We start from the raw sequence: 15,244 nt of genomic DNA, 5'->3' as shown, positions 1-15,244 counted from the left end.
GGTATTGCCAAAGAAGAAGGCTTTAATGAGGAGATGGGAGATCAGTTTCAAATCCGTCTCCCTGACCAACTGAAACCAAGGGTTTATATAGCAGAGAAGAAATGAAACAATGTGTAAGAAAACAGGAACTAGGGAGGGGCAAGCAATTATGGTGAATGAGGGGGCCAGCATCTCATTGCCTAGATGTGGTGATCTGATGAGTTTCAGTTCTTTGACACTTTTTTGAGAGGCCTAAAGGTGGTTTCCTGAGAACAGAACTCAGATAAAACGAATATGAGTTTCAAGCTTTAAGACCAGAAGGGTCAATTTCTATGTTTATCCAAAAAACTATCTATGGAACTATTGGGTCAGTTTTAGTATAACACCAAAAGCCCAGGCAACAAAAATAAAAATTGATAAATTAGACTACATCAAAATTTAAAACCTCTGTGTATGAAACGAAACTATCCACAGAGTGAAAAGACAACCTACAGAATGTGAGAAAATATTTGCAAATTAGATAAGAAGTCAATATCCAGAATATATTTAAAAACTTCTACAACTCACCAAATAAAAAACTCGATTAAAAAATATGCAAATGAGTTGAATGGACATTTTTGCAAAGAAGATATGCAAATGGACATCAAGCCCATGGAAATATGATCTGCATCACCAATCATTAGGAAAACAGAAATGCAAACCTCAATGAGCTACCACCTTACACCCTATTCGAATGGCTACAATAAAAACAAAACAACAGGCCTGGGCGTGGTGGCTCATGCCTGTAATCCCAGCACTTTGGGAGGCGGAGGTGGGTGGATCACAAGACCATCCTGGCTAACACTGTGAAATCCCGTCTCTACTAAAAATATAAAAAATTAGCCAGGCATGGTGGCAGGTGCCTGTAGTCCCAGCTACTGGGAGGTTGAGGCAGGAGAATGGCATGAACCCGGGAGGCGGAGCTTGCAGTGAGTCAAGACCATGCCACTGCACTCCAACCTGGGCGACAGAGCTAGACTCCATCTCAAAAGCAACAACAACAACAACAAAACAAAACAAAAAAAAAACAAATGCTGGAGACATTAGAACACTTGTGGACTACTGGTGGGAATGTAAAATGGTGCAGCCACTGTGGAAAACAAATGATGATCAGACAACAGATTAAAAATGGAATTACTGTGTAATCCAATATTTCCACTTTTGAGTCTGTGCCCAGAAGAACTGAAAGCAGGGTATTGAAGAGGTATTTGTATGCCCATGTTAATAGCAGCATTATTTGCAATAGCCAAAATGTGTAAGCAATCAGCATTCATTAATGGATGAATGAATGAACAAAGTATGATTACATATTTCAGCTTTAAAAAGGAAGTAAATTCTGACACATGCATAGATTTTGAGGAGATTATGCCAAGTGAAATAAGTCAACTACTAAAAGACAAATACTGTATGAACACTTAGATGAGGTACCTAAAGTAGTCAAATTCAGGGAGACAGAAAGTAGAATGTCGATTGCCAGGGTCTGGGGTGAGAGGGGAATGGAGAGTTTTTTTGTTTTGTTTTGTTTTGTTTTTAATGGATATAGAGTTTCAGTTTTGCAAGATGAAGCGTCCTGGAGATTAGTGGCACAACAGTGTGAATATAATTAACACTACTGAGCTGTACATTTAAAAACTGTTAAAATGGTAAATTTTATGTTATGTGTATTTGACCACAATTTTTTAAAGCCTAATTTCTGAAATAGCTTTGTTCCCACCGGCTTTGGAAAAGGTCCTGTGGTCCTGTGGTGATGTGGCATCAACTCTCAGCCGAGTAATAAGGGAAATGAGCATGTGAGGGGAACAATGAGCAGTAAAAAGGGCAAATCGATTTGAGGTCCTGGTGGGATTGAAGCATTTATGGAACAACCTGGAAAGATATCAGTGGCCATCAGAGACTTGGATACCTGCAATTTTCATTTGGAACAGGCACAGTTAAGATTATAACCATGGCAGTGTTGAGGAGGATGGGACTATTGGAAGCAAGAAGATGTAAGTAATGAAACTGAGCTGCTACGATTCATGAATACTGAAATCTCCAATGCAGACAGGAGCTCTCTGCTCCTGGGAGAGAAAGACCACAAGCTACGCTTCTGTCTTCATCTCTTACTACTTTCCCAATGAGAATGTGGCAATAGGGAGGGAGAAGGATACCTGCTACCCTATCCTGAACCAATCAATATAAGTGGGTTGTGGGAGAAAATGCTTGAAAGAGTTACAGGGGAAGAAGTCGTCAGGAGACAAGGAGGTTTCAGTTAAGATGAAGGGAAAGGTAACATTTGGAGAAGTACGACCCTGAAGTTAGGTGATTAGAAAGAAAATACTGATTAGAAAGAAAATGTGGTGTATTTGCTCACGCCTGTAATTCCAGCACTTTGGGAGGCCAAGGTGGATGGATCACAAGGTCAGGAGATCGAAACACAGTGAAACCCTGTCTCCATTAAAAATACAAAAAATTAGCCAGGTGTGGTATCATGTGCCTACAGTCCCAGCCTGGGGAGGCTGAGGCAGGAGAATCTCTTGAATCTGGGAGGTAGAGGTTGCAGTGAGCCAAGATCACGCCACTGCACTGCAGCCTGGATGACAGAGCGAGACTCTGTCTCAAAAAAAAAAAAAAAAAGTGCAGCCTGGATGACAGAGCGAGACTCTGTCTCAAAAAAAAAAAAAAAGAAAGAAAGAAAATAAACATCCCAGGGATGGAGAATCCACACATTTTATAGCCAAGTCTTGAAGATATGGTAGTAGGTGTATTGAATTACACCTGTAAACCTTTATTGTATCTACCACATGCAAAGCATCACACTAAAAAAGGTGAAAACATACTGTTTTGCCTGTCAGAGGCTTACAACCAAGTTTAAGTAATATCAAACAGGTTTCACAAAGCAAAAAAACACATTCAGAACCTTTTGGAAATTCCAAATTCCAGTAACTGTGTAGGGTACATTGTAGGCATTGTGCTGCATGAGTGAATATAGTGATAATTTATAATACTAAGATCTCTTAAATCGGAATGGGCTTGTTTATTCTAATATGCAAAATGGGGGATAATTAACCATTTAAATAACCAATTAACATCCTTCACAAAGATGTTAGGAGGAATCAATGGTATATATGAAGAGATTTTATAGAGTTTGTTATATAACTGTAAGGATATGATACTGAATATAAATTCTGAATATAATGACCTAAATTAAGATTTCTAAATTTTATACTAAATGCCCAATAAGACAATGTAAGTGAAATCTTGAGGCTATCTTTACTACCAGGTTCCTTTCTCAGGAAACAGCCCCTCAGGCTGCTCAGATAGTATCAAAGAATTAAAACTTACCAGAACTGAAATATCCTATTTGTTAGTCAAATTAATTATCTATTGGACCAAGATGTTAATCTAAAAACAAAAAGATTGTGTTTGTTAAACTGAAGAAGAGATAGAACTGAACACTCAGTGAAACTGCTAAGTGCTGTGAGCCAGGTGACTTTTTCCTTCTTTTCAGAGTTTCCACTGTTGCTCATGGTGGTGATGGAGGTCATAATGAGACAAACCCATAAAGGAGTCCCTGGAGAAACTCCAACCAACGTGCACACTGGGAGAATGGGGTGGAGCCTCTGGAAGTTCATGCTGGTTTGCAGCGGGAGGAGCCTGGCCTCTCCTGTTCTGGGATTGGTGACCTGGGATTCAATCTGTGAGCCCACGGGCAGGAAACACACTCTCTCACTTGGCTGAGAGTCCCTGTTTCCCCTTTTTTCTCTTTTCACCCAATAAACCCTGCCCTTCTCACCCTTCGAAGTGTCTGTGAGCCTAATTTTTCATGGTTATTACAAGGACCCTGTTTTTAGTTGAACTAAGCAGAAAGTCCCATAACAGCTTTGGTGCCTACCATGGGACTCAAGGAAGGGTGAGTGAAATGGCGACTCAAAACCTCTCACTGTTGCTTCTGAGCCTTCTGGTCCTACAGCATTCCTCTTCTTACTTTCAGGACAGTAATAGCATTTATCTTTTCTTTTACAATACTGGATATGGGCCACACCCATCCCAATGGCCACAGGTGCAAGTGCGGGATGGTTAGGCGAGGCGGCTCCCTGCTCATCCTTTCCTACTAGCTGAGGTGCATGGACATGTCTGGTGCATGGATGTGTCTGCTGCATGTATGCATGGTGTCCAGTGGCCACACAGGGCAGTAATGAGCCACCAGTAGCTGCCGGGGGCCTCAAGGTGCCCATGCAGCTGGCTGGCATTCCTTACCATGCACCCATGGAGTCTCTACTCCCCCAACCAGGGAGTTCAGCTTTGTCCCCTTGCAATGTTTCTCTCTGGTGGAAGAACTATTTGCATAAGAATAATAAACTCTTCCTCTCTGGCATCCTTTTTCCTTCTCTACCCCATCAGCAGTTAACTCTTAATTAATGGTTTTTTTTTTCTTCTTTTTGGAAAACATTTTACTAGGCCAGGCACCCCAACCATCACTGTTTATATTTTCTGTAGAGTTTTAATTGTGAGAGAGGATTTGTGAGGTTAGTTTTAAGCTGTAGCCCATCTGGTGTACTCTGCACGGCTTTCCACAGCAAACTTTGCAGCAGGCCTCCATCTTATTTTATATCCTGGGGGTATGGCCTGTAACCCTATAGCAAAGCTTTGTTTAGCAATCCTGCCTTAGGGAATGAGTCCTTTCTGGTTTGATATCTGCATGTTTTCCTAGCCCTGTCTCTTACAGGGCTCCACCTCGTGGCTGGGTTTTCTTCTGCCTGTCTTTGTAGCTATATATGTGTTATGTATGTGATGTCTATCAAAAGACTTCTAGTTACTTTGGCCTAAAGGAAGACAAGCACTTGGATCAAATATTTTTCAAAGAGAAGATAAAAGCTGTGGTAACTTTCAGTTCATGTGACTTTAATCTTTGAGAAATAAAAACAGCCTTAAAGATTATTGGTAAAAAGCAAGTGTCATCAAAATATAAATAGGTGGACTAAATGATGCAGGTTACATGCAAGGCTTGTTAAATGTTTTAAGGTTACAAACTGCCTTTTGGGTTTTGAGAACTATTTGACTTGCCTGCTCCACAATTGGTAAGGCTCGGGACATATGGAACTAACCATGCCCTTAATTAATGTTAGAAGGAGTCAAACTTTGGCTGCACCTAGCACACAATTAAAACAACTTACCAGGTTTTATGTTAAAGTTAAAAATTGCTAAAAGTTACCATTATGACATGTAATTGAAACTACTGAAAACAGATTTACATGTAAAGTGTATAAGAGCAATAAAATATTTGTGTTTTTTTGTTTTTTTAAGACAGAATCTTGCTCTGTTGCTCAGGCTGGAGTACAGTGGTATGATCTTGGTTCACTGCAAGCTCTGCCTCCAGTTCACGCCATTCTCCTGCCTCAGCCTCCTGAATAGCTGGGACTACAGGCGCCCACCACCACACCTGGCTAATTTTTTGTATTTTTAGTAGAGACGGGGTTTCACTGTGTTAGCCAGGACCGTCTCGATCTCCTGATCTTGTGATCCGTCCACCTCAGCCTCCCAAATGCTGGGATTACAGGTATGAGCCACTGCGCCTGGCCTGGTTTTTTTTTTTTTTTTTTTCAAAGACATAGTTTCACCATGTCACCCAGGCTGGAGTGCAGTGGCACAATCTCAGCTCACTGCAATCTCTGCCTCCCGGGTTCAAGTGATTCTCATGCCTCAGCCTCATAAGTAGCTGGAATTACAGGTGCATGCCATCACACCTGGCTAATTTTTGTATTTTTGGTAGAGATGGGGTTTTGCCACATTGGCCAGGCTGGTCTTGAACTCCTGGCCTCAAGTGATCTGCCCACTTCTGCCTCCCAAAGTTCTAGGATTACAGGTGTGAGCCCCTGTATCCAGCCTAAAATGTGTTTTGAATAAAAGGTTATAAAAAGGCATGAAAATGTACATTCTTGCCTAGGGTTAAAGAATTGTTTTAAATTAGATAGGATAAAGCTGAAGGTTCAAACAAGTGGTGGAAGGATTGTGGAAATTAATCTTGCAGAAGAAGTTCTAGGTGTGAACATATTGATTAGATTCAAGGGGGATATTGTGTGGTTTTTCTCTGGGTTGTGCATTGGAATGAAAACACAACAGGGTATTCTTGGGGCACAGATTTGCTCTTTGGCAAAATCTTTAAAGGGTTATACAAGTTTTTTGCTTCTTTAAATTTCTGACTCATCATTTCGGCAAAATAAATAACTTATGTCAATCTGGAATTCTATATCAAGTGTTTTAAACTGCTAACATATTGAATAGGCTTCCCAAAATCAAACGTCAGTTTCAAAATTGTCTTTCCTGACACCTAGCTTTTGGGTACTTCAGAGGGCCCCTGGAATACCCAGAAAAGAGAGGTAAACAGGATGATTTGACTTGTTTAGTTATATGCAATTGCCAAAATGATGTTCAATCTTCTTTAGAATATATTTTCATGAATAATTCTAATATATGTTCCAAAATTTTATGGGATTGCTAAGATTTTAATGTCTGAGTATATGCTATCAATGATAATTAACGTTGTTATGCTAAGTTACTATAATCTATGGAGATAATCAAACTTCTTTGTCAATTGTGTTTCTAACTGTAACTACCCTAGACATTTTGTTATTCACAGACAATTGTTGTCTTGTTTTAATCCTTTTCAAAAGATTTATAATGAGCTATATAATTTTGACAGGTACTCTCAAATGCAGGCTTCTAATAACTTTGGATATTTCAACATTGGAATAAAGAAAAATGTACAGGACTCATGAAGAGCTGAATGTTCATGAATACCATGGGAATCAAGAACTAAATGGGCTAAACTCAGCAAGCTGAAGCAATCCTCTCGACTTTTGCTTGGAATATTACTAATCCTTTTGTTTTTCAGAGTCAAGGAAATTTATTTTGCACTCTTTATGGCCCTTAATAATTGAGTAAGGTATACTCCTGTGAACAAAATTTGGAGCATGTTTGGTTTTTCTGCATAGTTCCTCTAGAATTCAGAAATTACCTGTGAGTATTTTTAACTTATGGCAATATAGTTATTTGCATCAGAGCAATAAGAATCCATTTTTCGGCCAGGTGCAGTGGCTCACCCCTGTAATCCCAGCACTTTGGGAGGCTAAGGCAGGTGAATCACGAGGTCAGGAGATTGAGACCATCCTGGCTAACATGGTGAAACCCCATCTCTACTAAAAACACAAAAAATTAGCCGGGTGTGGTGGCGGGCGCCTGTAGTCCCAGCTACTCAGGAGGGAGGCTGAGGCAGGAGAATGGCGTGAACCTGGGAGGCAGAGCTTGCAGTGAGCCAAGATCACAGCCACTGCACTCCAGCCTGGGCAGTAGAGTGAGACTCCATCTCAAGAAAAAAAAAAAGACTCCATTTTTCTTTTGCGACAGGACACAATTGGAGAAACTGGTTGTTTCACTAAGGCTTTGACTGAAAGGATACGCTTCCCTTTAAGGAGGCAAGCTCAATTTGCACAGCTGATGAAAGCCCCCTGGAGAAAAAAACTGACCTCACACCCTCATTTATGCAGTCCCTGTACAGGGTTCCTGACCTGTGGTCAGTAAAGAATGTCACTTCCTAACAGGCCCAAGAGCCCCACATTTATCTTGGGACCTTAAGAGGAGAGGATCACACAACTCACAGGTATTTGAGGATGGTTGGGCTCAGGATGATTGGGCTCAGATTTAAAAGGTTTTATCTGAGATTCCTTATGGAACAGAGTTCCATCAAATCCAGCCTAAAAGGCCTATATAGAAATAGTTATTCTTGCTGTACTTTATGCAAATAATCAGGCCAAGGATAGGACTAAAATATATTTTGCAAACAACTCAGTCCTATCATGATTTTTTTTTTTTAAACAAAAATGAGGACTGGAGAGAGAGAAATTATGTTTCAAAACTCACCATAGATTTGTGATTAAATTATAAACTCATTAGTTGTTTTTAAGTTTTTGTTTATATTTTCAGACTCACTCTGCTTGTTCCTGTGAACCAACCAATCAATCAGTCAACCAACCAATCTCCACCTGCAGCTCAGAAAGAACAAAAGGGATGGGTAATGTAAAAATCTGGATCAGTATTCTAGTTCTGAGCAATGAGCCTTTAAATCCTGCCAGGTGATGGAAATAAACAGGATGCTCATCACACAGAGGTTTCCTTTTTGGGAAAGGAAGACCAAGGGAGCTAACCAAAGCTAAGCACCATGCACCCAAATCTTAGCAAGTGTAACTGTAGCCACCGGTTATCTGGGCATGTCACAAGACATGCTTTTCTCTCCCTTGTTGGAGGAGGATTCAATTCCACACCTTCACCTTAGCATTTGGCTTCTGATAAGGAGTCCATGTACCCCTCCCAAGACACATTTTTGTCCCAAACTCAATTCCAAGCTTCAGGTCAAAGCCCTAGGAAAGAAAACTGGATCTAAGGAATCCAGAGGCAGGCAACAACAGAGGTTAAAAGACAGTGCAGGTAAGCAGGGCTAATTCCTGCCAATAAAGCCAAGCCTCCCATTTCATGGATAAGGGTCATGCTAGTATCCACGGCATAAATGAGGTCTAGGAAACTCCAAGGCTACTGATGGTAGATGGAATAGAGACATAGGTGAGAGCAGCTAATTCCTATTATCTAGGCCTTCCCTGCCTCATGGGTGCAAGCCACTTTGGCACCTATGGATTGCACCTGCCAGGGTCACTGGGACTTGATGATGCAAGGACAGAAGAGGGAAAGAGGACACTCTTCCTTCTCTCCCTCACATGCCCCCAGCTATGTGCTAGGAAGAGAAGGGAACCAGGGATGCCTGCTCCCCTCTTTCTAGATGGGTAGCCATTCATCTTCAGTCTATATCCCTTTTGAATGCATCCTGAACCCCTGGGACTCCTTTTTTAAAAAAGCCTTATTGGCTGGGTGCCGTGCATCACACCTGTAATCCCAGCTCTTTGTGAGGCCCAAGTGGGCAGATCACGAGGTCAACAGACCGAGACCATCCTGCCCAACACAGTGAAACCCCATCTGTACTAAAAATACAAAAATTAACTGGGTGTGGTGGCGTGTGCCTGTCGTTCCAACTACTCGGGAGGTTGAGGCAGGAGAATCACTTAAACCTGGGAGGCTTGCAGTGAAAGCCTTCTTTTTTCCTTTTTTCCTCCTCTGTCCTCTTTTCAATGATAGGTAATTGTGTCTCTGTACTCAGGACATTCCTGTCAGATGCATCCTCCAAAGTGGGAAAAGTTAATTTCCCAAACCTTAGACTGGTTGGCTTAAGATTGGGCTCAGGGGAAGGGAACCCAGAAGCTTGATATGCTGGCAAAAGGGTAAAAGTTTTTTTTTTTACCAGTCAGGCTTTTGGCCTCCCTCTCCCTGTGCAAACTGGTAAAAGGCCTTGGGATTTTTGATGTGTCCTTACCTTTTTTCTCTTTTTGATACGTGTTTTCTAATAACCTGGTTTGTCTCTTCTCACCTTCAGGCCATCAAACTCCAAATGGTCATGCAACTGGAGCCTTGGAGGATGGCCCTTTCTGCGGGGGACCTTTAGCTAGACCTCTGGGGAGCTCCAACTGCCCTTCCCCAGAACAGCGCACCCTGTCAGCAGGAAACAGTTAAGATCGGTCTTCATTCTTACCCTTATTTTAACATCAGTTAGATGTACTTCTGCAGAGGGAGTAATCAGACAGCCAAGTGTAAAAGGGTCCCTGGTGAAACTCCAACTGGGCTGCATCCTGGGTGAATGGGGTGAAGCCTCGGGCAGTTCCTGCCATTTGCAGGGAGGAGGAGTCTGGACTCTCTTGTTCCGGGCTTAGTAACCTGGATTTAATTTGTGAGCCCACTGGCAGCTTTGCTGAAAGTCACTGTTTCCACCGCTTTTTTCCTTTTCACCCAATAAACCCTGCCCTTCTCACCCTTCAAAGTGTCTGCGAGCCTAATTTTTCATGGTTGTGTGACTAGGACCCTGTTTTTAGCTGAACTAAGGAGAAAGTCCTACAACAATAATGGTCCCTCAGCCATACACTTAAGTTGCTCCCTTAGGCGACCTAAGTTACTTCCTGATAGTACATTAAATACCTAATAAATGTAATAAATACATTTATTACATCTGTATTCAGGATTATTCTTTAATGTAGAAGGAAATAGCACACAGAACTCCTGAAAATATTAGATCCTTAGCACAAGACAAATTATCTTTAAACATTGTTTTCATGTGTGTATGTGTGTTTTCAAAAAGTTTTTGTTGGGGAGTGGAGGAGTAGATGAATTTTTTTTTTTTTTTTCCAAGTTGTATTGTTGTAAAGCCGGAAAGAGAGAAAAACTATGGAAAGAGCAGCTCCACTTAGGTGAGTGCATTTTTTAAATTATAATATAAATGGTAATTATTATGGAAGATAACCAGAATTTGCCACGCCTGCATTGGGGGTAGAGATGGAGAGGGTGCTTTCAGCCAAATAGTATCCTGCTCATTGGCAAGGAGTCATGAAACACTATGGCAAGTTCAGTGAGCTGAGGATACTCTATTCTGGTTGTAGGATAACATGCATATATGGGCACTTTGCAGTAGAGGTGTTTGCAGTCTTTAGTCTTTCCACTTCTACCATCTGTGCTTGGGCCAATGGAATTGAGTGAGATATACAATCTACAAACAGGCTGCCCTGGAACATTTACCCCTAATCTTTGACACAAAGGTAGTGTTTAGCTTTGTATTGTGTTTTGTTTTGTTTTACTTTCTAATATTCTGAAATATCTTAGAATAGTTCTTAGTTTTATTTTGTCCTAGGCTTTACAAGGTTGGAAGGGGCCCATTCCCATCTTTACTCTGGAGGCCTCATCTTCTAATGCTGGGCATTGGGTGGATGCTTATGGGTCTGAGCAGCATCCTTGTTCTCAAGCGGTAAGAGGATTCCAAAGGGCATTTCAGGTGTTATTCAGCAGGCACACTCTCGCAAGATGCCAAGAGCCCGCAAGAAAAAGCGAGATGACCTGATGAAACGGATGTTCCTTCATTCTCCCCTTGCCTGAAGACAAACTGAGATTTAGGTGAAGCTCCCATCTATTTCTGCTAACAATAGTCCCACTGCTAATCATGGGATGTGATAGTTATAGTGATAAGAGAGAAGCTATATTCAGAGGGGTTTAGAAAAGGTTGCAATGTACAGAGGGGTTTTTAATTTGTATTAATATTTCTCATAGTTTACTTCCTCCATTTGGATTTCAGATTTACTCATCAATTCAATAAACATTTATTGAGTGTCTACTATGTGCCAGGCACTATTCTAGTGGCTGGGGATAACAGCAATGAACACCACAAACAAACTCTCATGGAGTTTGTACTCTAGTGGAGGGAGAGTGACAACAAATATAATAAAATACTGTATGTTACATGGTGATAATTTTGAGAAGAAAAATACAGCAGGGAAGGGGTATAGAAGAAGGTGTTTGACAGGATTTGCAATTTTAGAGAGAGTGATTGTAAATTTAGTGAAGGTCCAGGGAAGGACCTTCTGAAAAGATGAAGGTAAAGGAAGGGAGCCCTGTGGACATCTGGGTGCAAAGGCATTCCAAGCAGAGGGAACAGGAAAGGGGGGCACATTCTTGGGGTTTCTGAGGAACAGCATGGAGTCCAGTGTGTCTGCGGTGACGTCAAGGAGACAGTAGTAGGAGCTGATATCAGAGAAAAAAAACACACTAGGGCAAGACCATAGAGCCCAATAAGCAAGCTATGACAATGCTTTGGTTTCACTCAGTGTGAGATGGAAAGCCACTTCTTTACTTGAAATGACATATTTATAGGAGCAAATCATTGCTGGGTTGAGAATAAACTGAAAATTTGAATCACCTACTTCCAAACTGTGCAAAGACATCATAAGATTGATAATGTTTAATAAGCATCTGTGACTTTATAAGCCAGGCTGGTCTCTGCTCTTTGTGTCTTAATATTTTGCAAAAGTAATTGCATTTTTTACCATTGACAGTAATGGCAAAAACCACAATTACTTTTGTGCCAACCTAATATTTAGGACCTCAGACAGTCCACAACTTAGAAGGCTCAGGCCTGATGACAGTCTTTTCCTCTCACAGTTGACTAAGCAAATGTTTGTTGAATGAACGAAAGAATAATATTGACTGAGAATTAAAAAACAAAAACAAAAACGGAGACAATAGTTAGTAATTGCCTCTTCAAGTAATTCTGAGTATCCTGAATAAAAATAGTGCCTATAGCCTAAATTTTCTATTAAAAAATGTAAAGATTTAGCAAATATTTACCTGTGTGGTGACATTTCTTTCCTTTTCTCTTTTATTATGTTTTTCTGCTTTGATAGCTGCAATATACAAAATATTTTTATAAAATTTAAAAACATTTTCTTTTTAAAATTTCACTAAATACAACTTCTTGTTAAAAAAAACTTCTAGAAAACTTTTAGAACTCTAAGAGTAATTGTTGACAATAATTTACGATTTAGAGTTCCTAATGTGTTAAAAATAATTCCTTTACTGATAATCTGTAAAGCTAGAACTTGACACCAGAGACAATCTATACGCTTTAATCAAGCATTCTGAAATTGAGTTAATAACATGAAAGAGTTCCATAAATAATAGAGCTAATTACAATAGTGGAAAACTTTCTGAGCTAGAAATGTATTTAATTAAATGTATCTATATAAATGTCATCTATTAATAGAAGCTATTAAAACATAGAAGAGAAAATATAACATTTTATATTTTTATAGACTCATCCATATGTCAGAGAGATACTAAAAATTAATTGAATGATACAAACATCTGAGAAATGTAGACTGATAATTATATCAGGCTTTGAAATTTGAGAAGATAGCTTTCAATGAATTTTTAATGAACCAGTTTTAATACATATTTCTATAAAGACTATATATATCATGTAGAATACATGCATAATCATTGGCATATTTTATTTTTGCACAGTGCTTGAAATTTCTTCACTTTCTTAGATACACAAGTCTGAAAATATGAGATGACAGGGTAACAACACATCATAATGTTTCAACTTTACTACATTACTAGGATTGACAAATTTTCAATTGCTGTAAATGAATTTGATACATTGTAAAAATGATCATATGTTTTGGGAAGTAAAAAAAATGCAAATATGTGATACGTTCATATTTAACAGGCTGAAGAATTTGACCACAAACCAATATGAAATAGTCAAAATTTTATATTTCCAAAAAGTCAAAAGCTTTTAAGAACAGGTCATAAATTTTCTAATGTTATTTCTGACATAGTATTTATTAATTAATTTAGTTCCACTTTTTTTTTTTTGGACACAGAGTCTCACTCTGTCACTCAAGCTGGAGTGTTAGTGGTGCAATATTGGCTCACTATAATCTCTGCCTCCATGTTCAAGCAATTCTCGTGCCTCAGCCTCCCAAGGAGCTGGGATTACAGACATGCACCACTGCCCCCAGTGAATTCTTCTATTGTCAGTAGAGGCAGTGTTTTGCCATGTTGACCAGGCTGGTCTTGAACTCCTGACCTCAGGTGTTCTGCCTGCCTCAGCCTCCCAAAGTGCTGGGATTACAGGCGTGAGCCACTGCGCCCGGCCCATTGTATTTATTAATTTGATGTTTTATTCTTTCACTTTCACTTACCGATGAACTTTAGTACTTGGCAGCAGCCTCACAATTCTGCGTCTGTTTTGTTTACTTTGTAATCTAGACCTTATAGGAACTGGTTCCAGATTGATTCATATTTAGTCCTCTGTCAAATTAGAGAAATAACTGGCAAATTCTAAATAAAAATTAAGCTGGGTATAGTGGCTCACACCTGTAAACACAATACTTTGGAAGGACAAGGTGGCCGGCTCCTTTGAGTCCAGGAGTTTTGAGACCAGCCTGGGCAACATAGTGAGACCCTGTCTCTACAAAAAATGCAAAAATTAGCCAGCCGTGGTGTCATGAGCCTGAAATCCAAGCCACTCAGGAGGCTTAGGTGGGGGGATCATTGAGCCCGGGAAATCAAGACTGCAGTGAACGGAAATTATGCCACTGTACTCCAGCCTAGATGACAGAGCAAGACCCTGTCTTAAATAAATAAATATTCAAAAACTGCCTGGTGAGCAATGCATTACTAAGGCATACCAAATTATTTTAAAGATGATACATATCTGATACTATTCTATACATTAGGATTGTTCCTTAGGTTCGAGATATGAATAAGTTATATTAAATGTTATTATAAATAAAACTTTATCCCAAGTTTGTCAGGTGATTATATTGGGACCAATATCAGAGGCAATGGAGCCTCATGGTCTACTTTGTGGCCTTAAGTCAAACAGGCTTATATTCTAGTCTTGATTTTGTAACTGTTTCATTAATTGTTATGATAATTAAATGAGATCATTTATATAGTTAGCACAGTACTTAATACATAGTTTTTAATAAATGTTAGGTATATATAATTATTATTATATGGAACCTACTTCTTTAAAGGATTTAACATGCCTTCAGGATATTATGTGAGTGCGAAAGTACTTGCAGTTTTTGCATTGTTGGAATTTGCCGTTTGCTATTGGAATACACTACTTAAATAAATGTGATTATGTTATACATCATTTTAATGGGCATTTCTCACTTCATTTTTTTGGCTTATTACTTGCTGTTTATTTTAGACTATGGAATGATGTTAGACAAAAAGTAAACTTGAGTGATTTTCTTATTTGAGTTCAAAATGGGTCGTAAAGCAGCAAAGACAACCTGCCACATCAACAACACAATTTGGCCTGGGAACTGCTAACGAACGCACAGTGCAGTGGTGGTTCAAGAAGTTTTGCATAGGAGGGCCGGGCGCGGTGGCTCACACTTGTAATCCCAGCACTTTGGGAGGCTGAGGTGTTCGGATCATGAGGTCAGGAGGTTGAGACCATCCTCGCTAACATGGTGAAAGCCCATCTCTACTAAAAATACCAAAAAAAAGTTAGCCAGGCATGGTAGCAGGCGCCTGTAGACACAGCTACTTGGGAGCTACCCAGGAGGCAGAGCTTGCAGTGAGCTGAGATCGACCCACTGCATTCCAGCCTGGGCGACAGAGTGAGACTCTGTCTCAAAAAAAAAAAAAAAAAAAAAAGTTTTGCAAAGGAGACAAGAGCCTTGAAGATGAGGGCATAGTGGCTGGCGATCGGAAATTGACAACGACCAATTGAGAGCAGTCATCAAAGCTGATCCTGTTAAAACTACATGGGAAGTTGCCAAAGAACTCAACGTCGACCATT

General features: G+C 39.9%; 1 protein-coding gene across 2 annotated transcripts in view; it reads right to left on the bottom strand.

The window, feature by feature from the left end:
- The window catches only part of SEL1L2 (SEL1L2 adaptor subunit of ERAD E3 ligase), a 150,224-nt gene that overhangs the window by 103,357 nt on the left and 31,623 nt on the right, over window positions 1-15,244 (bottom strand). For both annotated transcript variants that reach the window (XM_023217830.3, XM_026456120.2), the window contains exon 2: window positions 12,265-12,320. In XM_023217830.3, coding sequence (XP_023073598.1) covers window positions 12,265-12,320 — 56 coding nt within the window. The remainder of the gene's footprint in view (window positions 1-12,264; window positions 12,321-15,244) is intronic.

This window comes from Piliocolobus tephrosceles, chromosome 20 (genome assembly GCF_002776525.5).
Source record: "Piliocolobus tephrosceles isolate RC106 chromosome 20, ASM277652v3, whole genome shotgun sequence".
Taxonomy (NCBI): Eukaryota; Metazoa; Chordata; class Mammalia; order Primates; family Cercopithecidae; genus Piliocolobus; species Piliocolobus tephrosceles.
Note: the sequence above shows the minus strand (reverse complement) of the source record. Positions and strands in the feature narration are given on the sequence as shown.